The sequence below is a fragment of the Liolophura sinensis genome, chromosome 8, assembly GCF_032854445.1.
Source record: "Liolophura sinensis isolate JHLJ2023 chromosome 8, CUHK_Ljap_v2, whole genome shotgun sequence".
In the NCBI taxonomy this organism is placed as follows: domain Eukaryota; kingdom Metazoa; phylum Mollusca; class Polyplacophora; order Chitonida; family Chitonidae; genus Liolophura; species Liolophura sinensis.
Window position 1 is genome coordinate 48,917,232 of NC_088302.1, and position 25,957 is coordinate 48,943,188.

General features: G+C 40.3%; 2 protein-coding genes across 2 annotated transcripts; both read right to left on the reverse strand.

Moving 5' to 3' along the window:
• Positions 1-10,433, reverse strand: LOC135472865 (putative amine oxidase [copper-containing]). The gene is made up of 3 exons (XM_064752572.1): positions 10,325-10,433; positions 3,167-5,264; positions 1-2,516 (listed from the first exon to the last, which is right to left on the reverse strand). The coding sequence occupies exons 2-3, from the start codon at positions 5,252-5,254 to the stop codon at positions 2,214-2,216; spliced, it is 2,391 nt and encodes a 796-aa protein (XP_064608642.1). The 5' UTR covers positions 5,255-5,264; positions 10,325-10,433; the 3' UTR covers positions 1-2,213.
• A 4,335-nt stretch (positions 10,434-14,768) lies between these two features.
• LOC135473041 (putative amine oxidase [copper-containing]) lies at positions 14,769-25,232 on the reverse strand. Its single transcript, XM_064752821.1, has 3 exons — positions 25,128-25,232; positions 16,147-18,243; positions 14,769-15,373 (listed from the first exon to the last, which is right to left on the reverse strand). The coding sequence occupies exons 2-3, from the start codon at positions 18,229-18,231 to the stop codon at positions 15,065-15,067; spliced, it is 2,394 nt and encodes a 797-aa protein (XP_064608891.1). The 5' UTR covers positions 18,232-18,243; positions 25,128-25,232; the 3' UTR covers positions 14,769-15,064.
• Positions 25,233-25,957: the final 725 nt, after the last annotated feature.

A 25,957-nucleotide genomic window follows, 5' to 3' on the forward strand; every position in this document is an offset into this window, starting at 1 on the left:
TACATCAGTATCTGATCAATCAAATGCAAGATTGTGCGATTCAAATTTATGGATTTCTTGTGTTATAATAGTTGTCCATCGCTCGTGGTTGTCAAGGCCCACGAACAAAGAAAGCGGTGAAATCTACAAATTCCCTGCTGAAGGCCGAGATTGATCTTCCGCCTGGATTGTCGTCCTCGTGGTTAAGAGTCGCGCTTTCCCATTTCAGATGCATGATTAATGATTCTAATTGCTCTACCGGGCAACTTTAACAATACAGAAAGCTTGTTACGGGCTAAAAATAAGTAATCTTTATACTGTCGTCAGCTTTTGGTCACCGGCGACAGCTTTTTCAACAACTAGTCCTATCAAAATGATCGACAGAAAAGAGTGCCAATCACAATATACGGAACAAAACTGATTCCTATGTAATCTATAACTCGACATAAATCTATGGGCTCAATGAAATCAATAATTATTTGGTTTAAACACCTTTACTTGAAACTAGATGGGAAATCATCGATTGCCAACCTGCTCACAGTGACTGATCGGTTGAAGTTGTTGTGTAACGGGTGTAGTCAATGAAATATGCCAAGGTAAAATATTCGTTACTAACCATCAGCCTTCTGTATGAAGTTAAATGCATAGGATATTTTCCTTTCCCGTCTAATGTTGGTAACTGAAACAAGTTTTCCTCTTACGAACTGTACCGTGAATATATATTTTCATATACATTTATTATGAAGCTAGCTGATAAACAGGTGCCCCTTTTCTCAATGCAATTGTAGGATATGCTGTTAGTTGAAGTAAATAGCGTTGAGCATTCATTGAAAGAATACTGTATTAACTTCTTCAACATATGGCTTGCAATTATAGGAGTCGAACTCGTTTTCGGATTCGATATAACGGTTTACCACTGGACCAATGCGGACAATGCGTGAAAAGCCATAAATATTATGGCGACTGTAGAGTTCCTCTGAACTTCAAAATAATTTTTTTTCTCGATTTATAAAGATATGATTGCGTGAACCCACATCGTTATAGATTACTACGCCCTACCTTGATATCAGATATGTGGAAATGATTTTGGTTTGTATTTTTGTTATGAAAGGAATTCACACATGAAAACAACTGAAAATAGGAAAATCTGCTTTTCTGAAATAAATGACATGACTCCAATTTTTTACACACCTGCTCTTCATTAATTGTACTTCATATTCAAACAAGTTTTATTTGTTTTTCTGGATGTACGAAAATACACCTCACTTCTGCAAGTGGGACGATTTCCTGTCTACCTGCAAGGTGTCCTTCTTGTCTACGTTAAAAGAAAACAAAGCTGCTAACCCATATCAACTCTGAAAAAATGGAAACATTTAAAGCTTCTGTATACACACTTTTTGTGGTTTTTGTGCTAACCAGTAATAGTACACTAAGCAAAGCACAAATACAAATTTATGAGGATGGCCATTTCCGGATAGCTGGACTCTGAAGTCCTCAATGTCTGGACGTAATACTGTATTCCATCAATGACCCCTGTGTAACTGATGAGCACACCCAAATTAGTGGCGTGAGGGTATTCTGCCATCTGATTGGCTAACTTGATATTGCTTCCGTTTCTGTCATTGGAACCTTAGAGTTTCTTAAGGAAAGCCATGCAACAATTAAAACTTGTTACTGAAGCCACTATAGATTCGATGAGAATTTCCAGCATAACTAGCCTGGTCTGAAACTATTCTTATAAATTTAATTAACATAAGTTAATATCCTGCAATACGAAAACCGCTTAATAAAATATAAGCTCCACTAATGATATTTTCAAAATACTCAACTCAGTTATACATTGTCTGACCAGATAAGTGGTGGCAGGCTGGAAAATGAGGGCAACCAGAAGCACATAGCTACATGTAATACTGTATAAGTGTATCGTTACTTTTTCTCTGATATCCCGACTGGCATGACACATGAAAACCGAAATCATTGACGTGTGGATGTGCGAATCATTCCAGTTTCTACAAATCTGGGTTATCGGCCCATTTGTTCACGCCACACCTTTTCCCGCACAGTCGGTGCTCAGGTCTAACGCCCAATGGCCATTGTCGTCTTACAATATATAAAAAATACATCAACGGTTTGCTCACAATATGCCATCGAAACTAGAAGAAAACTACATGTGCACAGCTTAGGCCAGAAAGGTTCCACATTCTTTATCGTCATTTTCTATGCATAAATCGTCTTTACAATTCAAACATTGATGCAGGATCGTCTTTAATTTTTTGATGAACGTTATAGTTTTGTTGAACACATCGAGGTTCTCCACCATATCCATAACGCTCAATCTCCACTGTAGGAGGTGAATTGTCCGAGGCCTGTTTCAACTCCATGTAAACAGCGTTTTTGGAGCCCATTGATGGGTCTTCTGTGAAGTAGTTGTAGGGGAGCAGGAAGAACTGTAGATGTGCCCCCGGCGTAGTTGTAATGGGTAGATCCTCAGTATGAGGAATGTGATGGATGCCCATCGTTATCCAGGCTACAAGATCCTACAACAACAATAGCAATGGCAGATATTATTATTATATATTACAGTAATAAAAGATGAAATAATAACACAACTTTCCATTTCAAAATTGGCCATAAAATATGTGGTCTTGCTGTAACACAGGTGTGTTTTGCATGTTAAGAGAACCCGCTTTATCTTTATAAAATCCTTTTCATTCCTGGCAGACAATAAGCATAAAATATACAACAACAGCATGTTCACAGCCGAACGCGTGGTGCCGAGACAACGTCGCTATGTATATGGTGACGGTTTAGTGGCGTTAGGGGCCTTCATGATCGAGGTGGTTAGCACGCCAGCACGAGGCAATGACCGAGATGTCTCTCACCAATGCGTCGCCCTGAGTTCAAGTCCAGCTCATTCTGGCTTGCTCTCCGGCCTTATGTTGGTCTACCAGCAACATGCGAATGGTCGTGTGCTGGCCGCCGTCGTATAAGTGAAATATCCCTGAGTACGGCACAAAACACCAATCAAATAAATAAATTTCGTGGCGTCAGTATTTCAATAGCCGCAAACTACGGTGAAGGAATACAGTCAGTTTCGTCGCAAAATATAAACGCCCACGTCAGCCTGAAGCTGACAAATATATAGTTAGGTTTATCTATATCTTAACATTCACAAGTTTACACATACCTCGTCTACGATGGACTCATCGTCATCAAGGAAGTCTTGGAAGCGAACTACAGGATCGTGGGCGTCCCAGGCAGCAAACAGAGAACTGCTCTGCTTCTCTACGTCTTTGTACTTGGTAACCGCCATCTGGTATCTGGCCCAGGTAATGGAACTTTCGTGTCCACGATTTTCCGATAGAGTTTGTTTGGACATACCACCAATCGTAATTCGGTACGATCTAGGTACACCATGTTTGGTTTTGAACTTGTCGTTGTTAAACAGCATATATTTTGGTTGATCAAAGTTAAATTTATATGCAGCTGTCTTTTCTGTAGTTCGCACATTACTCTGAAAATAAACTTGTTCGTATGTCTGGGCAGACTTTAATGTTGAAAATTCGTCATTTGGTGCCGATTCTATTTTGAAATCCAAAGTTTCAAATCTGTTTGAGGTGCCCAGTATATCAACATCCACTTTAAAGTTAAATAGGTGATGATGAACATTGCCAACTATGTTGTCGTGAATTTGGAAGCCATACTTATTTTCCGATGGGGAAAAAGCACTGGACACGATGTAACCCGTTGATATAGCTTTGACCTCAACAGCTCCATTCTGGTGAAATATGAAGTCGAAAATGTAGTCGTAATTTGCAACAGTTATAATGGATCTCATGATAAGGACATCATCCATCATTCCTCCGTAGAATGATCCATGGTGTTTCATATATGAATGATGTCTTCGCAAAGGCACGCCTGTAGCTTGCTCAAATATGCAAAAGGCATTTTCATATACTACCGGTTCGGTGGAGTCTTCTGTGAGGTGTCTAGAGGGAATGAAAACGGAGTGCTCTGGACAATCCGTTCCGGGCACTAAAGCCCTAGATGCAATGCCAAGACGAGCCATACTGTCCACGTAATCCGCAAACCTTTGTGCGGGATTACTGCCCGAGTAAAAAACTGCTATTTCCTGCAGACTAATTTCGTACGCAATTCTCTCCCCTTGATACCTTACATCAAACAACATTGGACCTGTTGTAGTAGACATACGATATTCAAACGCCCAGCCCATATACTCAACATGTTGTCCTTTGATCGTATAACGCTTTCCATCCGGCTCAACCTGAATTGGACTTCGCAGAGACTTTGTGGGAAAAGACTTGCCACGTTGATGCAAACTGGAAAAGTCACCAGCTTCCGGAAAAGTAACCTTGAGTTTTTTGACGTCGTTATTGTTATACGCTGACACAAGTTCATCCATGCTATCGAACAATCTTTGGTTGTACCACACTCTTACTAGTTTGTACCCTGAAGAATCCTTGCTGTCTAAGTTAACCATTATCTTGAAATCTAACGGATGTAGAAGGTGATAACCAGCATGTTGGTTGATAGAAAACCAAAAATTTCTTGTCACTTTGCCGAAGTTTGACGTTGACACAGTGGTCGGATAAAATGTCAAACATTTCTTTCCACAATTCGTGAATGTAGCATCAAAACTTTCCAGCAAAAGTTGCCTCCCTTTTTTTTCTACTTCTCCTATGAATATATTCTCATACACAGCACCAAATTCTACAAACGTGATTGGCCTATAAGCAAAAGGCACACAGCCCTTTCCGTTTTTGTACATGATGCTGTGAAATGTTGGAATCGGCAGAGGGCCCACCTCGTATTCTTGAATACAGGGCACAGCTAAATCTCTTCGGAATATTACTACCTTTGCACGGCGCTCTGGGGCTTCCCCTTTCTTATCCAGATGATTTAGCGTAACTGTTTTGTTTGGGATGTTTAACTCCACAAGATATATAAAACTTGTGTTCATTCCTGCCAACGTTGCTTTCGCAAGGTGTAGTTCGTTTTGCTGGTGGAGATAAGACATCACGGAGCGCAGTTCTGCAGTTGTTAGGTCTGAAAACACCCTCGGGTTGTCCTGTTCGCTGATGTCTATGTTTTCATCACCAGAGGCACAATGTGGGATGGCTTTTTCCTCCAGTTCTTTGTGTGAAAGGACCAGAACAACAGCTAGAGCTACTGCCAAACCGACTACCAGAATTCCACAAAGGATACCGCATTCCTTCCAGCAACCGTGCCGACGTTGTGGATACTCGCTAACCATTGTGAATGATCTGTGGAAAAAAACATGACAGTTCATCAAAAGGTATCTTCCTTAATTATCTCATACTTTTGCATTTAAAGCGTTTTTTTTTTTTTTTTTTTTTTTTTTTTTGCCTAGTTTGCTGGTTTCCCCCATCCACAACCTGAATCATATTTTAAGACGTGAATAACAATTGTGCTCAAGACGAAAGAAATAAGCTCTTTTAATGTAAGATTTCTTTACCATATTTACAAATATTTTTCCAGATTTTAAATGTATTTTACTAACCCCATGCTTATTGTTTATTCTATTCATATTAAAGTATATTTGATTGATTTATTTACTTGATTGGTGTTTTAAGCCGTACTCAAGAATATTTCACTTATACTACGGCGACCAACATTATGGTGGGAGGAAACCGGGCACAGCCCAGGAGAAACCCACGACCATCCGCAGGTTGTTGTAAGACCTTCCCACCTACGACCGGAGAGGAAGCGAGCATGAGCTGAACTTGAACTCATAGCGACCGCATTGGTGAGAGACTCCTGGGTCATTACGCTGTGCTAGCGCGCTAACCAACTGAGCCACGGAGGCCCCCTACTAAAGTATAAACGAATGGCTTGTCAATGGTCGTCCTAATCTCATGACTGAATCATCATGAGTGAATCATCATGTCTGAATCATCATGAGTGAATCATCATGAGTGAATCATCACTACTCAGCATCACATTAACAATACTGTATCTATATGGCGCCGCATAAAATTGGATGCCTTAAACATTTAAGACTCATATATTTGTGGCTTCCAACCAACCCACAATCTTTATACATGAAAACTTAATTACTATAAAAATTTTAAGAAATAAACGTTACATATTTACACCTTGGCAAAGTATATAATTTTATTGCACTAAATGTATGTATTTGTTTGATTGGTGTTTTACGTCGTACTCAATAATATTTCACTTATACGACGGCGGCCAGCATTATGGTGGGAAGAAACCGGGCACAGCCCGGAGAAACCCACGACCGTCCGCAGGTTGCTATTCCATTAAAGAAAGTATGCATTCAAAGTGAATTAAACCACATAATGCGGGTACCACTTAGCGTATTATATTGCGATGTAATATTACCAAGTTTTCACGACCGGTGTTCTTTAATGGGCAAATTTGGTCACCTACAGCTGACTGGATCCAACCTGTTTTCATATTATGGATAGCGTGTCTGGCCTTTAGCATGTCTGTTTCAAGTTGAGTACTCTTTAGTGTAGAACATTGCTTATAACAGATTGATCAAAATCAAGCAGCGTAATCTGTTGTCTACATCATTTCTTGCAACAAATCAGTTTAAGAGATGTGTACTCTCGAGAGTAAAATGCTGCGTCTAGCACACTTCCTTCAAGAGGTGTACCCTCTGGTATGGAACATAACAGACCAGTTCCAAGCTGTAAACTCTCTAGAGTGGAGCATTGTTCATGGCAGAATAGTTTCAAGCTGTGTACTCTCCAGCGTAGAACATTGCTTGGAACTAACCAGTTTCAAGCTATATACTCTCAAGTGTAAACCAATGCTTATAACTAACCATTTTCAAGTGTAGAACGTTGCTTATAAAAGACCAGTTTCAAGTTGTGTACTTTCTATTGTGGAAAAGTGAATTCTAAATTGTCCCAGGTGTATCACGTGAATTCTGTAGTAAAGAAGATAACTCTTGTATACCATGTGTGTACTCTGTTAAGGGGGAACGTTGCCTGTCCATAACATTCCGTTTCTCATCCATGTACTAGTATTCTGCAATGGCAAGTCTCCCATTTTGAGTAGAGTGATCAAGTGTAAAATCACTGTACATAAAATATTTAAAATATTTCCTGCACAATACAGAATAAAGACAGCCTGTAATTTAGAGATTTGGAGCTATAGCCTTCCAAGTGACATGTCTGTTCCATGTTATATATTTTTTATTGTGGGAAGTAGTTCGACTGAACTTCTAGCTATGTATAGGGAAACTTGGCTCGGCTATGATTTATCAAGCTCAAGCTTGTTTACTTTGTAATGAGGTGCCCTGTGTGCCTATAAGTTAGTCTTTCAATTGGTCAACTCTGTACATTATGGAAGTCAACATCGGACCTTTCATTGCCCGTCTAATACAGGGCGAGGTAGTGAGGTAACGAAGTTGCAAAGCCAGATAATGAGGTTGCGACGCGAGGTAGCGAGGTGAGTAACGAAGTAGCGAGGTGGAGTTATATCCTTGTCCCGCTGCTTCGCTATCTCACTGCGGCGCAAACTTGCTACCTTGGCCTTTCTAATAAAGGCCTTACAAAGGTTTAGCGAGGCAGCAAGATGTCTTCTACTGGTTTCCATAGTAAATTTATTTATTCATTTGATTGGTGTTTTACGACCTACTCAAGAATATTTCACTTATACGACGCAGTCAGCATTATAGTAGGAGGAAAACGGACAAAATCCACGACCATCCGCAGGTTGTTGGCAGACCTTCCCACGTAAAGTCGGAGGAAGCCAGCACGAGCTGGATTTGAACTCCGCATAGGTAGGAGACTCCTGGGTCATTGCGCCGTGCTGGCTTGCTAGCCCTCCTCGGCCACGGAGGCCCCGCCACAGTAAATGGTTTGCCTATTAAATACTAGTACCAAGCAATGAAGTAAATGGTAAATGGTTCACATGCCGGTTTCCAAGTATGTAATAGGAAAATACGCCGATTTATATAGCTATATACCGGAGAAAATGGCTAATCAGTGGCATGTCTTGTTTGAAGCTTTATAGTCTACTCTGTATCAGAGAAAGTAGCTAGTTCATAAAATGACTGTTTCAAACTGAGTACAGTGGTTTTGTACTCTGTACTGGATAAAGTGGCTCTTTCATAACATGCGTTTTTCAGTTCAAGCTTTGTGCTCCGCTACTAGAGACACTGACTCGCGCATGATATGCCCGGCTGAGGCTTATTTAAGGATCTAACATTACCAGTTTCATGCTGTATATACTTAAGATAGAACTAGGACTTCCTAGCCCCTTCAAGCCTCTAGCAGGAGTGTACTCTGTAATCCAGAACTTGACCCGGCTGTAAAGTAGACGTATCTATCCAAACCTGAGTACTGCTCAGCTATGTAAGGTCTATTTTTCCATCAAGAAGGACTAAGTGCCTTCGATAGCAGGAATGCGTGCGTCTATTTTTGGAGGTTCGAATTGGAACAAATAAATTTTCAGTAATCTATGAACAGAGAGGGCACAGTTTTCCAACGAATCAGCCTTCTGCGCCAAAACATTTTACACGAAACGAGAGCACAAACGTTGAATACAACATTGACGGCTAAACATCGGTGATGTAGATCTGCATGTTTAAATTTAAGCTAATTAACAACACTTGATTCGTGGATATATTTCATCACAAACCCGGACTACCTTAGTGTGTGTGTTAATGTCCTCAGCAAATTCTCTTTTCGTAGAATGGGCAATATGTTGCTTCAGCTCTGCACGCTTCCATTCCACATAACCATCCATACCATTATGTTGCTTCAGCTCTGCACGCTTCCATTCCACATAACCATCCATACCATTATGTTGCTTCAGCTCTGCACACTTCCATTCCACATAACCATCCATACCATTAAGTTGCTTCAGCTCTGCACGCTTCCATTCCGTATAACCATCCATACCATTATGTTGCTTCAGCTCTGCACGCTTCCATTCCACATAACCATCCATACCATTATGTTGCTTCAGCTCTGCACGCTTCCATTCCACATAACCATCCATACCATTATGTTGCTTCAGCTCTGCACACTTCCATTCCACATAACCATCCATACCATTATGTTTCTTGAGGTCTGCACACTTCCATTCCACATAACCATCCATACCATTATGTTTCTTGAGGTCTGCACACTTCCATTCCACATAACCATCCATACCATTATGTTTCTTGAGGTATGCACACTTAAATTCCACATAACCATCCATACCATTATGTTTCTTGAGGTCTGCACACTTTCATTCCACATAACCAGTAACACCATTATGTTGTTCCAGCTCTGAACACTTTTATACCCTATAACCATTCACACCATTATGTTGTTCCAGCTCTGCACACTTCCATTCCACATAACCATCCATACAATTATGTTTCTTGAGGTCTGCACACTTTCATTCCACATAACCATTAACACCATTATGTTGTTCCAGCTCTGCACACTTTTATACCCTATAACCATTCACACCATTATGTTGTTCCAGCTCTGCACACTTTTATACCCTATAACCTTTCACACCATTATGTTTCTTGAGGTCTGTACGCTTCCGTGTTATATAATAATTCACACTATTAAGACGTGTGGAATGTAAAATTTAGCTACACTCTTCAGCTTAAGAATTTTTGGGTACAGGCTCATCTTTTTGTGGTGTAAATAACTACTTTAAATTTATATTAAATTCATGCCGTTAACTATCACGAAATCCGTCATTTTATTTCTACACCAAGAAGTGCAGCTGAAGCTGAGACAGCGTTGACTAGGTTTGGACCAATGGCAGTAAAGGCCGCTATAGGGAATTTTGACGTTTCCAATCATTTTGAATTAGACGTTATAGAACTAGGACATCACAGGTCAGCATGTCGTAGTTACCTATAACGTTCAGTATTTATTTTGACTGCTTTTTAAAAAAAACAGCATATTCATGCATCCGCCTGTTAAAATTCACTGTAGTATATGTGGCTGAGCGTAGAGAAAGAGAAACCAATACTGAGCTGATTATATGTACATTGAGGCTTGGAGATTCTGTGTACATATATCCCACTCAGCGAGAACTGGTGAACACCAAACGAACGATGAGGCGTAAATATATCCTCCCTTGCCTGTTCATTCGCTTGCGTTCTCGTGAATCTTAATACCACGGCATTTTAACACATGTGGCTGCAATTAAAACGGCCATACGTGCCGTGCAGGTTAGTACTCCATGTCAGCCTACTGCTAGCGCCTATGAACACTGCACAGTGACTATATGAACACACTCAAGAAGCACTTGGCATGAAAAGATACCTTTATCCACTTGTAAAGAAACGAAAACAAACTAAAAACAAACTTACCAGCTACAATTCTGGCAAAAGCACGATGATCTTCCACTTCCTCTCTGAATCTTCCGCTTCTCTTGAACAGCCTGATGAGCCAAGGACTGTATGTATTAGTGACGTGTCTTCACGTGCATGTGACGTAGATCATTCTGAACTTTGGGACTACCAATGAAGACATAAATACAGCTTACAGTAGGAGAGTAGCTTTAGTCTGGGGTGTGTTACGGTATGTTCTTTGTGTTGTGTGTATTTTCAGTGAAGAAGCCAACAAGAGCTGTTCAGTTTCACGAAGGGACTGTGCATATTCTCCACTGCCTCACCCAGAGGCCTCACTTAGCTCAGTATTCATGTTCTATTGCCTTCGATTACTGTGGAAACACAACTGGCACGGTAAATGCAGAAGACGTGGTCTTCATCAAAGAGCGTTCTAGAGTGCATTCATTTTCGGTCACATACGTGTAGTAAATTTGCCCACTTGTCAAAAATGTATGCCAGCATTTCCAAACGTTCTGGTTTTGCCACTCCATTCCAAAAACATATATAAAAACCTAGGATGACTATCCTTTTTGAGCCCTTGTTGCTGTAAGTGAAGTTTTTAGTTTTTTATACTTTGAATGGATGTATGTATGGTTGGGATTTCGTGTCGTACGTCACAATTATTCAGTCATTTGTAGACAAAGAGTAATTACGTGAGTGAGTGAATGACTGCATTGGGTTTAACAGGAGCTAAACCAGTAGACAGCTAAAACAGCTAAAAAAGCAGTAAACAGTAGACAGCTGATCAAACTGTGCAGCTCCTCATATGGCAAAAGGGGGCCTCCGTGGCTCAGTAGGTCAGCGCCCTAGCGCAGCGTAATGACCCAGGAGCCTCTCACCAATGCAGTCAATGTGAGCTCAAGTCCAGCTCATGCCGGCTTCCTCTCCGGCCGTACGTGGGAAGGTGTGTTAGCAACCTACAGATGGTCGTGGGTTTCCGCCGGGCTCTGCCCGGTTTCCCCCCACCATAATGCTTGCCGCCGTCGTATAAGTGAAATATTCTTGAGTAAGGTGTCAAACACCAATCAAATAAATAAATAAATCATATGGCAAAAAGGAGCACAAACTAGTGACACCTACGGATTTTGACACGACATAATTTCGTTATTTCGCCTTATTGAACATAAAATGCCATGAACTCTATGGCATTCCTTTACAGTGAAGGGTTTTCTTTCAGGAAAATTCTATTCTGTGAGTTACGTCAGGCCGTTTGAAAAAGACATGCCCTGCCTCAAACTCGTTAAATCTACCGACTGACAGCCCTATTTGACTTTCACTACGGATCTAATAAACGTTCTCAGCGCTTGATGAAGTCCACATTCTATTATCTGTAACCAGGAAAAACAGTCTTATTGTCTCAGACATTGTTGTGTTTAATATTTGGAAGACAGGCCACGAGGAAGTCCGGGAAGTCGTGGGTTTCCCCCGGGCTCTGCCCGGCTACCTCCCACCATAATGCTGGCCGCCGTCGTATAAGTGAAATATTCTTGAGCACGGCGTAAAACACCAATCAAATAAATAAATAAATATAGCTTATTTGGTAACAGGAATCAGTTCAAAACACTTGCCATGCAGCCAAGACGCCTGCCACAAAACCCGCCGCTAAATATATGTGCGTATTGGCTCTGTGCTTAATTACCTTAATCCAAAAGAAGCCTGTTAACATCAAAGAATATGTGTTAATGAGATAAACTGTGCATTTTAACCACACTTCTAACGTTTGACTCAACCATTGATAAAAGTGGCAGTTGAGCTGATTACACGAAGCTGATCGTTTGAAATGCTGACGTTAAAGGTACAGAAAATTGAATTTAGTTCAATTCTCTTTTGTACATACCAAGGTTGTATTTTATATGCCTTCTTGTTATAAAATGCAGTAAAGTTATACCAGTCCAGCATAATACAAGGTCCAAAATCGCAAATTGAAAAACAAAGCTACCGCTTTTCAGTAAGCTTACATTTCTTTCCCTAACAGGCTGAAATGACTTAGTGAGAATTAAAAATTAATAAAAAATAGTTTCTATGCTCTTTGAGGCCACACAGGTTGCATAGGCATACTGTCGCATAACTCATTCCAGTCATTCTTATGGTCATGCCTGTCATATATATTGGAAATCTGCGCGTGGCTTGGGAAAATCTGTCAATAACTTCGCCTTTTTTTCTAATGTCTGGGCCTTGTGTGAGATGGATAACAGTCTTAGGTAACGTATTTTCGAAACATTGGACTTAAGATTTCAAACTAACTCCAATCGGTATTTTTTTTTCGGTACATATTTACCTCGCCTGCACTGTTCACAATGTTCACAGATGCTCTCTTGCTTCGTCATTCACGAGTGTCTATTGAAAATATCGATGACAAACACATGTTTCGGAGTAAAGCCACAAATTTACATAAAACAGGTAACACACAGATGTCTTCTTGCTACGTCATTCAAGAGTGCCTACAGAAAGTATCGATGGCAAACGCGAGTTGCGGGGTAAAGCCACAAACTGATAAAAAACAGTTAACACACATATGTCGTCTTACTACGTCATTCACGAGTGCCTACAGAAATTATCGATGGCAAACGCGAGTTTCGAGGTAAAGCCACAAACTGATAAAAAAAACAGTTAACACACAGGTATCTTCTTGCTACGTCATTCACGAGTGCCTACGGAAATTATCGATGGCACACGCGAGTTTCGGGATAAAGCCACAAACTGATAAAAAACAGTTAACACACAGATGTCGTCTTACTACGTCATTCACGAAAAAACGTAAAAATCTTGTCCGCTGACCTGAAAAGTTCAAGTCTTTCTCTTCATTGCAAGCTTTACCATGTAACCATGTGATTAAACTATCAACTTACAACAACGGGGTAACCTGCGGGTGGTGAAGGGTTTCCCCAGGGCTCTGCCCTGTTTCCTCCCATCATAATGTTGGCCGCCGTTGTATAAACACCAATCAAATAAATAAATACCACTGTGAAGTCAAAATGATCAGGCGTATATTGGAGATACCGCCTTACCAAGGCCGGTAGACTTAAGCCCTTATGACACATATTGCGAATTTAAGTGTTTTATTTAACTCTGTAAAGACCACAGGGGTTGACTGCCCTTATAAGAATTACATGTATTTGAACGGTTTTATTAAGTGTTATTATTTCAACACTCTTCCAATTGCATTAAAAGTGGTAAATTTGTTAAAATTCTTTGTTTTACGGAGCTGATTAACTAACTGTTAATAAAACTGGAATGTGATCACCTTGGAGAGTTTCGATACACTGACATTTAATAAAAGTTGTCATGTAGCTCTTATAAATTACAATAACTCTACGTGATCTTTAGTATATCACTTTAGCTTTAAGAGTGAACCTGTGGATGGTCTCCCTATAAACATAAAAATGATTCCAAAATCAGATAAAATGCATGGCAGCTTCTTTGCAAATATGGTCTTAATAATTTTATACTCAATTTTTTCTTTCAGGAGGAAAAGGTATTTGCTAGCGGAAAAGACGAAATTCTAGTGCAAATATATTTATGAAACAAATGTTACATCCTCATTTATGACATTATTTTGCAAATCTATGCGTCGAAACAGGCATTCCTATACCAGCCGTCAACCAAAAAGGACGTTCCGGGTCAATATTGCAAGGTCAATTCCCAAAACGACGAGACAGTACATGAAGTACGAAAATAGAACGGAATTATACAAACAGAAGCAGTCAACAGTTTTCAGTGATGCAGAAAAGACTTCTGGTGTGTTCTAGACGACTGAGTGAAATCAGCATTCAAATTTTGTACCATACTAAAATATCAGTTTTCGTGGTCCCAAATACTAGTACCCACCGTACAAAATTACTTTCAAGTGTGTGTTTGACTATTGAAGACGCTTACAACATTTAAATGTGAATTTTATGAATTTTTATGTTCTCTCTCAACAGGCTCATGGTCAATAAATCCTCTGTCGGCACAGGCTTTAAGGTTTTTGATACTTACCGGTCGTTTACTCTGCGCACCACAGTTTCCATAGCCCATACACTTGACTCAAGTCCTATAAGTTTAAAATTGTAGAGTACAACACTCCAACACTCACCTTCTTCCACTCACTCCCAGTAAAAATCATTCCACAAAATACAATGAATCGCAGTTTCCCTAACCAACTGATTAGCATCCTAACGCAGTATAATGACCAATGGGCCTTTCACCAATTCTATCGCTGCGAGTTCACGTCCTGCTTTTCCTGGCTTCCGCCCCACAGGCCCAGTTATACGGGCGAAGGAATGCAAGCAATGGATGGATTGTCGTGGGTTTCCCCCCAGGTTATGTCCGTGTTCTTCTGTCCACAATAACCGCTGTTGTCATACGACTGAGGGTAGCGTGGAAAATACCAATCAAATAAATAAATAAATAAATAATTAAATCAATAAATAAATTTAGAATATTACAATTTATGTTTTTTTATTAAAAAATACAAATCTGTTTCTCTTGATACTATGAAAGCACTGAATATACTCGTTGACCAAAAATATTTTCATTTGATTTCACGAAGATACATACATATTCTCTCAGCTCCTCATTGGCAGCAACGCAGAAGGAGCAGTCGTTTCCATTGAAAGCAACAGAAAACACTATTTATTAAGACATGATAAAACACGATATCGCTAATTCATCTGTCGATATCGATATAATATATCGCTAAATGTCAGGAAACAAAAGTGAGGTAAACTCATAAGGCTGTTATCCGGATGTCGAAAACACCAAATCGGGATCTTCTGCCACTTGTTGATCAAATGTGGATTTTTGCGGAACACACTGAGGCTCTCCACCATATCCATAACGGTTAATGTCCACTGTAGGCGCTGAGTTGTCAGAGGCATGTTTCAGCTCCATGTAGATGGCGTTCTTAGAGCCTGATGACGGGTCCTCCGTGAAGTAGTTGTATGGGAGCAGGAAGAACTGTAGTTGTCCTCCCGGTGTCGGTGTAACTGGCAGATCCTCGGTATGAGGGATGTGATGAACGCCCATTGTGATCCAAGCCACAAGATCCTGCAACAAATACAGAATGTAACTTGTCAATTTCAAGCACATGTTCTTGACGTCACTATTGAAAACTGTCACAGCTACAGGTGATCAAAACCACGCCCCTAGCCACACCTACACAAGCCCAATTACTACGCCATTGTGCCGCGCTGGTATGACCTCGGCCGGGGAAATTAACAACAAACAAATAAAAGACAAGTATCTATGTAAAGCGTGTTAAAATCAAGAATATAATCGACGAATGTCAACCTATGCGATACACAATACCCAACTTCAATGCAAGAGCTTTCATTTAACTGATGTAAGGGTGCTGAAAGCCATGGTCAATATTTACCTTGCGCATGGGTGTACTGTGTATGGCTTGAGAAAACTTGAGTGCCCCAAGAAAACCATCGACCTTCAAGATTCACATTATAAGCCCTAACCTGAGATGGATTCGAACATGCAAACTTTATTTATGAAGGGCCTAGAAATTTCAACAGGAAGTGCTTCAGCATCTAATTCAGCAAGGCCATTGCATACAATACCTTAGGTAAATTGACAACAGGCCATATTTCACCGGCTAACGTGCCAACTATCGCATCAGGTAAAATGGAATAAATGCAATGTTCAAAAGTTCCACACGTAAAAGTGAACGCTCAAATTTTGAAGCTTAAATGTAGAGTCCTCTAAACTTGTTGTTTCAAGCCATATAGGAACTGGGTGCTGTGGTTGAAAACATTATTCCACGTTCTATAAAAGCATCAATTATAATGATAATTGGAAATTAGGATACACACCTGGTCGACAATGCTCTCGTCGTTATCAATAAAACTTTGAAATCTATTCACAGGCTGAAAAGCATCCCACATGGCGTAGAGAGAACTGCTTTGCTTCTCTGTGTCTTTGTACTTGGTAACCGCCATCTGGTATCTGGACCAGGTAATGGAGTTTTCGTGTCCGCTGTTTTCAGGCAAGGTTTGCTTCGACATACCATTAATCACCACCCTGTACGACCGTGGGACGCCGTGTTTGGTTGTAAATTGATCATTGTTAAACAGCAAATATTTTGGTTGATCAAAATTAAACTTATAACTGGCCGCCTTTTCTGTACGTCTTGGATTGCTTTGAAAATATATCTGGTTGTAGGTCTGTGCAGAACTTAGTTCTGAATACATCTGGTTTGGAGCCGCTTCCACTTTCAAATCAAGAGTTTCGAATCGGTTTGACGTCCCCAATATATCAACGTCTACCTTAAAGTTAAACATGTGATGATGGACATTGCCAAGAATGTTGTCGTGAATTTGGAAGCCATACTTTTTTTCCGAAGGAGAAAATACACTGGGTAAGATGTAACCTGTGGAGATGGCTTTAACTTCAATAGCTCCATTCTGGTGAAAAATAAAGTCAAAGATATAGTCGTAGTTTGCAGCAGTTAGAATAGTTCTAAGAATGAGCACATCGTCCATCATGCCTCCATAGAACCATCCAGCGTGTTTGCCGTAGGAGTGATGCCTCCTCAGTGGGACTCCTGTGGCTTGTTCAAATATACACAAGGAGTTCTCATAAACGACTGGTTCAGACGATGCCTCCAATACGTGGCGGGAAGGCAGAAATGTCGAGTGATCCGGACAATCCGAGCCTGGGATAAGAGCTTTTGACAAGGAGCCGATCAAAGAAATGCTGTCCACAAAGTCGGCAAATCTGTGTGACGGATTATTCGCCGAGTAGAACACGACTATTTCCTGCAGACTAATTTCGTATGCAATTCTTTCTCCACGATATCTGACATTAAACAACATCGGGCCTGTACTTAGAGCCATCCGGTAGTCAAACGCCCAGCCCATATACTCCACGTGCTGCCCTTTGATTGTGTAACGCTTTCCGTCAGGCTCAACCTGAACTGGACTCCGCAAAGGTTTACTGGGAAAGGGTTCTCCGCGCTGATTTAAAGTCGAAAATGTACTTTCATCTACTTGGGGAAATTTCATAACAATTTTTTCCACTTTATTGTTCTCATAAGCACTGACAAGGTCGTCCATGCTGTTGAACAACTGCTGATTGTACCATACTTTTGTTATTTTGAATTTTGACGGGTCCGTACCGTCTAGATTGACCAAAACCTTAAAGTCCAACGGATGCAAAGCGTAGTACTTTACATCATGATTAATCCAAAACCACATGTTGCGTGTCAATTTGCCGTAGTTCGAGGTGGAGACAGGAGTTATGTAAAAAGTCAAGCATTTTGTGCCGCAATCGATGAAACTGGCGTCAAAACTCTCCAATAAAATTCTTCTACCTTTTTGCTCAATTTCTGCGAAAAATATATACCGACCAAGTCCTTCGTATTCCTTCAACGTAAATGGTCTGTATGTGAAAGGTACTGAATCTTTGCCATTCCTGTAGATGATCGTATGAAAGGTTGGATTGGGCAGAGGACCCACTTCGTATTCCTCGACCCTGGGCACATCCAAATCTCCCCGAAATATCACTACCTTGGCACGGCGTTCCGGAGCATCAGCTTGGTTATCCAGATGATTCAACACGGCTGTTTTGTTCGGGACATTCAACTCAATTAAGTAAATGTAACTACTACTTAGTGTCGCATCTGACAGCTTCACCACGTTCAAGTCGGTTTGTTGGTAGAGATAGGCAACGACAGAGCGCAGTTCTACCGTTGTTAGGTCTGAAAACACGCTCGGATTGTCCTGCTCGCTGATGTCTATATTTTCATCACCAGAAGCACACAATTTCTCCTCAAGTTCCTTGTTTTTAAGGACCACAACAACAGCTAAAGCTACCGCTAAACCAACGACCAAAAGTCCACAAACGACACCACACTCCTTCCAGCGGCCTTTCTGGCGTGGTGGATATTCATTCACCATTGTCGTTGATCTCTGTAATCAAATGAGACACACGAAGGATTAACAGTTAGCAGTTAAGATATTTTCTCAGGGACTGTTGTGCATCCGCAGTTAGAAACTAAATTGAACGCGCAAGGCGTTCTGGCCATTGCATGCACTGTTAGTACAGTGCATTGCAATGTTAGTACAGTTCAACGTAGGATTAACGAAATTAATGTAACAACCCACAGCCTATTGTTGTCAAGGGGAAAAGCGGGGAAAGATGATCCTTGGAGATAATAGGGCGTCAATCTCGTGGGCATGCAAGCCTAGTAACCAGCCATCAGCCTACTCTCCTAAGACAGAGGCCCTTAACAGTCGATCTACACATACGTGCCCTCTGTTGTAAAAACAAATATCAGATACGGTTACCTAGAGACAGCTAATTAACATATCCCGGGAGAACCAGTGGAAAGGAGCGCACTATCTGTCGCAGGCGCCTAAATCATCATTACAATTAATCTAAAGATGAGCTGGTAGTTTCCTGCTACATCTAATCTTTAGAAATAAAATCCATTGTGGAGTGTTCTAAAAGACTTGATCAACAGTTAAGTCCCTTATTCAAGGACTGATTGACCGATGAACTGCTTGAACATGAAAACTGACAGTTGACTCTGGATGGTACATCTGACCTGTCTCTGTTCCTTAACTGCAGAACTCTGGTCTACATAAGTTATAGAATCACGAAACAATCTTAGACTTAAGTCAAACATTAAATCATTAAGTTTGGTTTATTTATTTATTTTCTTTTATTTTGGCTACATTAGCTGAAATTTATATTATTGTAACTGGCCCTGGATTTACGTTGTAAAGCAAGATTTTCACCTAGTTACATAAAAAAAAATAAAATTTTAAAGTCATTTGAAATTTTGACCTAAGGTCTATGAACATCGTTTCGTCATCCCGGAGCCAGGGGCCATATATATCAAACGCCTTAAGACTTAAGTAAAAAATTCAAATACAGCTACAATTAAAATATTTTGCCGTTGGCAGTTTAAAATTGTACACTGATTCTTTACTACGGAACAATGTACCAACCATAATTTCAGCTCTTTCCTGTTCTCATTTTGGCTTTGTAAGCCATTACAATTTATAACTTGTAGGGAGTATTGGACATAACATAACCAGCCCTAAAGTTCGCCGGTTATAACCGTTACAGTACAAGTACCAGACGCCCTAAAATTCGGATTAATCAACAGTATTTTGTCTCCCCTGTACACATGGCGCCAATTTTCATTGTCTCCCACTTGTCTCGGTGTCAAAAATGCCTTCCAAAAAATGGAGATTGTTTCATAGACAACCGATCATGCAGGTACGTTATTGGGTATCAAAAAACTTTTAGGGCAAGTCACGGACGCCTTGGAATGGGGATTAATGTATTTTGTTTCTTCTTTAAGTTTAGTGCCATCTGAAACCGTTTGCAACTTGCCACGGTGTTCAAAAATACCTTCTGAAAAATTGGTAGTTTTTCTAAGTTAACCGACCATACAGGTACATTCGTGGTGGCAAAAAACGTATCGTCTTAGTCGTAGATGCGCACGAATGGGGATTAATCGACACCATTCTTCACGTCTTTAATTGTTATGATATTTTAGACCGTCTGCGACTTGCCACGGGGTCAACCAGGAATTCGAAGTAATGGGCACTTTTTGAAAGATAAGCAACCCTTAATGTATATTTTGTGGGATAGAAAGCATATAGTGCAAGTCCCAGACGCTTTGTCTTAATTTATCATGAAAATTAGTGCCATTTTAGACGGTCTGCAACTTGCCACGGTGTCTAAAATGCCATCTGCAAAGTGGGTATTCTATGCAAGATAACGAATATAATGATACATTCGTGGCGTCAGAAAACTGATAGTGCAAATCGCTGTCGCGCTGAAATGTGAATCAATAGATAGTATTTTGTCTTATCTTTACATTTAAAGCCGTTTTGTACCGCCTGCAACTTGCCAGCGTGTCCAAAATACCTTCTGGAAAATGGATATATTTTTTTAAGTTAACCGAGCATATGGGTATATTTGTGGGGTCAGAAAACTTATAGTGAAAGTCACAGACGCCCTAAAATGGGAATTAATGGACAGTATTTTGTCATAATTAAATTTAGTGCCATTTTAGACCGTTTTCAACTTCCCACGGTGTTAAAAAAACCTTCTGAAAAATGGGTATTTTTTGTAAATTAACCGACCATATCGGTATACTCATGAGATCAGAAAACATTTAGAGAAGAGACCAAATACAGTCGATTAATCCCCATTTAAGAGCGTCTATGGCTTCTGCTAACTTTACCGCGCCAACGTAGTCCTACACTTAAAAGCCCAGTCGTATTGGGTGTTTGTGGGTGGTAGTCGGCTATTGAATGTCTTCACAGCGATTGTTAGAATACAAACAACTTTTCAAACTGCGATGAATCACCAGAATCGCGCTTTCACGAGAAACGTGATCTGACTGAGTCGCGTATGTTTAAATTACAACAGTAACGGGGTTGTTTGAATCGACACCGATTGTAGCTAAGTACTGATATACTTTTACATCTATACCACACAATGTATCTTTTAGTTCCCGATATTATCTCACAAATGCTACAACGACTCTTTGCAGGATTATTACTTTCATTTCGAAATAGGCGGAGTGTTCAAATACTGTGTCTGGCGCGCCATTGTGACATTAAAAACTATCAAGCTGCGGTGGAAATGGTGACTGTGCCCATCCAATGGAGACAGACATCTGCCTCAGGTGGTAATGGTATTATTTTGGGCTAGTGATTATACCCACACAAGGCAGGCAGACCTCTGGCTCAGGTGGTAATGATGTTATTTTGGACTAGTGACTACACCCATTCAAGGCAGACAGACATCTAGCTCGGTTGGTAATGGTGTTATTTTAGGCTAGTGACTATACCCATCCAAGGCAGACAGACACCTGGCTCATGTGGTAATGGTGTTATTTTGGACCAGCGACTAGACCCATCCAAGGCAGACAGACATCTGGCTCAGGTAGTATTGGTGTTATTTTGGACTAGTGAATATACCCACCCAAGACAGACAGACATCTGGCTAATGTGGTCACATTTGCTTTAGACCTGTGACTACACCCACCAAAGGCAGACATACGTCTAGCTGAGGTGTTAGTAGTTACATTTGCTTTAGACCAGTGAGACAGACATCTAGCTCATGTGGTAATGGTGTTATTTTGGACTAGTGAATATACCCACCCTAGGAAGACAGACATCGGGGTGAGGTGGTATTTGTGTTATTTTGGACTAATTCCTCCACCCACCCAAGCCAGACAGACGCCTAGCTGAGGTGGTAGTAGTTACATTTGATTGGACCAGCACTGAGGTAGCAAGGCGAGGTAACGAGGTAATGAGGTAGCAATGTGAAGGGAGACAGCGAACTAGTGACATAATCTCGCTACGTCCTTACCCATGACCTCGCTGCCTGGCGAGGGAGCGAGGCCGAGATGCCGCGAGATAGCAAAGTAACGAGGCAGCGAGGTAGCGAAGTGGGGAGCAGTTAGTGTAATCACTTTAGTGTCAGATTTAGGCATACACCGTACGTAAGTTGGGTTCTTGAGATGGGTTCTTGCACCCGTGTGCCTAATTAAGTATTATATCACTCAACACGACTACGTCACTAAAATTTCAGCGACCGAGAGGGTTAGCGCTCCAATGCGGCGTAATAACCCAAGTGCCTCTCTCCAATGCGGTCTCCGTGAATTCAGACCAGCTCTGAATCCTGTCACCAACCAGTACTGAAATATGACGTTGTCAAGACTAATATGACGGACAACGATGGAAGGGAAAGCGATCACTATGTATACCCCAACAAAAATCCTGTCCCAGGGCCACAGAAGCACAGAAGCACTGACCTAGCTGGGACTATTATGTAATAGATCCAGGGCCTGGCACTTAGAGTGTGTTGATTTCAACCGGGATCACATCCTGCCAGGTTTCTCAAGAAGCCAACTTACACGCGGGGTATGTCTCAGCCTGACACTGAAGTGATTATAATAACTGCTCCCCGACTCTCTACCCTGCAAAGGCTGCGAGATTATGTTAATCTCGCTACCTCGATGTCTCGCATCGCTACCTCACTGCCTCATGGCTACCGCGCTACTTCGTTACCTCACTTCGCCACCTAGTTACAGCTGCCTACCGCTGTATTACAAAGGTCGAGGTAGCAAGATGCTTTCTATCGGCTTCCATACCAGTATGTCATAAAACTAGGAGTGATTTCACACTAAATAGTCACAGAAAAAACATTATATCAGATAAACTTGGTTGCTGCATTACGTTACACAAGATAACTCTTGTCTGAATGTTTCTAGCGAAGTTTTTAAGAGAAATAAAGTCTAATTTGTAATGGGTTTTGACCTGTGTGAAATTGATTTTATAACCAGCGGCAAAACAAAGGAAAAGATCACGTGGTCGGGTACAGGTAGAGCTTTTACACCTGGCCCCAGATACAGGCGGGGCAAGAACAGGTAGGTTGGATAAGCGAGTTTATTTGCCCTGAGCCACGTTACATGACACGTGTAGGCCTACTCTGCCCGGGCATCGCTTGTTCCGCTACTATAACAATGAGCCCCCTAGTAGCATTATGCAGAGCATTCACCAAGCAGCTGCATGCTCACTTAATGATTGTACAAATATGTCAACTTAACTTTTCGCTGGTATCATCGATCTAAGTTATATACTGTAGCTGTAGTCACAGGCGTAGTATCTTTTAGCTGGGACTAATCTCTTGTATTAGTTCCACCTTCTAGTGATCGCTGTCATCTTCAGCACAGATATATGTTTCCAACACTGAAAGAACGACATGAATACTGGATTTTGTGAGACTTCAGGTGTTTTAGCCCATCCAGCTGAGTGTAACGCCAGTCGGGAAAGTGAAGAGTTTACTTTTAGCAGCGAGACCAGTATTATTTGAAACATCGGAGCGAAGCGAATTTGAAAGTACAGCATAGTACTCACAATGTTCAAGTGACGACCGTCTGCCGACGTCCTCTGCTTGAGGTAGTCTGTGTATGACTGGCCTGTGTAGACTATTAAAAATAGGTCAGCGTGTGTTTACAGCCACTCTACCGCGCTGTTACCTGTGGGGCTTGTCCACACATATCATCGAGTGGGTCAAGAAAAACATAGGTTGGTACGTTTACCTCCCTGGATAGTATTACATGCTGTTTATTTAAGCTTGTTATTTAACCATTAAACAAACAGGGATTTAAGCTTGTTTACTAGTTAGGTTTACTTTTATGTGAAATATTGGAATTTTCTTCAGAGATAAAAGAGCTATTTTGCATTATTTATAGATATCGTCCTACTGAATTTCGCTAAAGCTACAATATCAATTAATTTGTTTTGGATTCTAAAGATAAAAGTTAGATTACGTCTGAAATTAAAGGAGAAATAAAAAGGATTTATTTAATCGTTGGCCTCATCAAAAAACAGTAACCATTATTACTTTGTACAAATAAGAAAAGAATAAAGTCACTTCATCAATCACTTCAGACGGAAGAACGAACCTCAAATTGTAAGGTGTGAAATAAAGTTTGGTAGAAAATTGCAAAAAGACATGCTGTAACATAATTAAAATAAAACAGACGTTTTCCCACCTATTGTTACCCATGGTGGTTTTATTTACGATAAGCATACGCTCTGAGCGATTATTTTATCAGTACCTTCGCCTTACACTCCTGATAATAGTATTTCTTTTTTTAAATCATTATTACCTCAGATGAAATATTGGAGGTTCCAGCCAATGTAGACATTGTAAAATATAAACGAAATCGTTAGGCCCAAGTAATGTGAGTCCGAGAATTGTTTTTGAGACTAAATCCATAGTGGAGCCCAGACTTTCCCCGTTATTTAACATTTCTCCGATATTCTTGTTAAGCGGTGTTTGCAAAGTCTTTAAAAGGGCTGTTTTTAAACATGTTATTCGTCATTTCTGTGGTGACATGTCACAATACCAAGACTATTTTCTTACTGGTGGGCTATTTTCGAGTGATTTGAAGATTACACGTCCTATGGGAACAATCTGAGTTGCGCGAGTTACGTGCTGGTATACCACAGGGTTTAGTCCTCGGTTCCCTGTTATTTTATTATATGCTATTATCAATAACGTATTAGCGATATTATCAATAACATACGTCTGTGTGCAGAGGACATGTGTCTTTACGAAATGTCCAGTCAGCTATTAAATATTATCTTCAACATGATGTTGTCGATTTCAACCCTGATGAGACAAAAGCTCTACTTGTGTCCAGACGCAGAGATCCTTCTAAATGTTTGGTCTAATTTGCCAACATATAAACATCTGAGTGTTGACGGCTCTTGGAGTGCCCACGATGAAAACTTTATGACTGCTGCCGCTAAAACATCAGCAATATTTTTACACAATATTTTTCTAAAATACAAATTAGATCGTATAAGTATAGAAACTATGAATAAATCATTTATAAGACAAAGCATGGAGTACACAGACGTTGTTTGAGGCAATTTGACAGAAAGTCAAGTCAACAGACTCGAACATATCCAGAAAGATTGTCTTAGGACAATATCAGGTGTTATGAGGAGTGCTTCGTCTGACCTACCATATTTATATTTTTCCAAAAATATATGAAAACTCTATTCAAATTTATTTTACATTTATGTTAAACATATTCTTTATGTAAATGAAAACATCTCAGATATATTTTCAGTGAATTCTGTTTAAATGTATTTGGATAAAAATATAATAATCATGTTTTTAAGGTATCGGTGAAATAGCTCTTTTTAAAACATAGTTTGACAGAATTTTAAAAAATATGTCATTGATATAATCGCGGTCGACTGGTAAAGAATGCTACCGCACCACGATCAAAGGAGGTTCTCACCAATGCTGTCTTTATGCGCTCAAGTTTTTCTCATGTTGACTTGCTCTCCAGTCTTACGTAGGAAGGTCTGCTGCAAACTTCGGATGGTCGTGGGTTTCCGTTTTCCTCTCAACATAATACTGGCTTCCGTCGTATTTATAGGTTAAATATCCCGGAGAAACGATACGACTAATATTCCTAAACAACGGAAAATAACAATGTGACCCCTTATTACAGAGGATTGCCACGTCATGAAGTACAAAACTATATACCGATTTCTTTGTTAAGATGTGTAGCAAGGTTTTTGAGAGGGCTGTTTCTAAACACGTATTTCGTCAGTTTTGAAGTGAGATTTCGCAATACCACCACGGCTATCTTACATCCTGTTCAACCATTACTTTATTTTAGACATATGTTTTGACATCGTGTCATTAGGTGGGAGTAAAGGGGTATATTTTCTCTTCTGTGATATTTCCAAAGCATTTGTCTGGCATAGATGCTTACTGTCAGTTACAGTTTTTGGAATAGCTGGTGAACTTTTTGATTGGTTTGAAAAATACATGTCCGACATGAACCATCGTGTTATTATTAATGCAGAACAGTCTGAATTTTGTGAGTTGCTTGTTGGTGTATCACGGGGTTCAGTCCCTGTTATGTTTTTTATATATTAACGATCTGCCTAGTGGTATTATCAATATTACATGTTTGTTTGCAAGCAATACCTGTCTTTACGTGATGTCCATTGAGGTATTAAATATTAACTCTCAGTTAAATTTTGAACACGATTTACGTCTGAAGAATGGCTTCCCAGTTTAAATCTTGATGATACAAAAGCGCTACTTGTGTGCAGG

Coding starts and splice junctions, on each gene's coding strand:
- LOC135472865 (XM_064752572.1), bottom strand. CDS start 5,254: ATGGTTAGCGAGTATCCACAACGTCGGCACGGTTGCTGGAAGGAATGC. Junction 2,517..3,166: donor ATGAGTCCATCGTAGACGAG/GTATGTGTAAAC, acceptor TTGTTGTTGTAG/GATCTTGTAGCCTGGATAAC.
- LOC135473041 (XM_064752821.1), bottom strand. CDS start 18,231: ATGGTGAATGAATATCCACCACGCCAGAAAGGCCGCTGGAAGGAGTGT. Junction 15,374..16,146: donor ACGAGAGCATTGTCGACCAG/GTGTGTATCCTA, acceptor TATTTGTTGCAG/GATCTTGTGGCTTGGATCAC.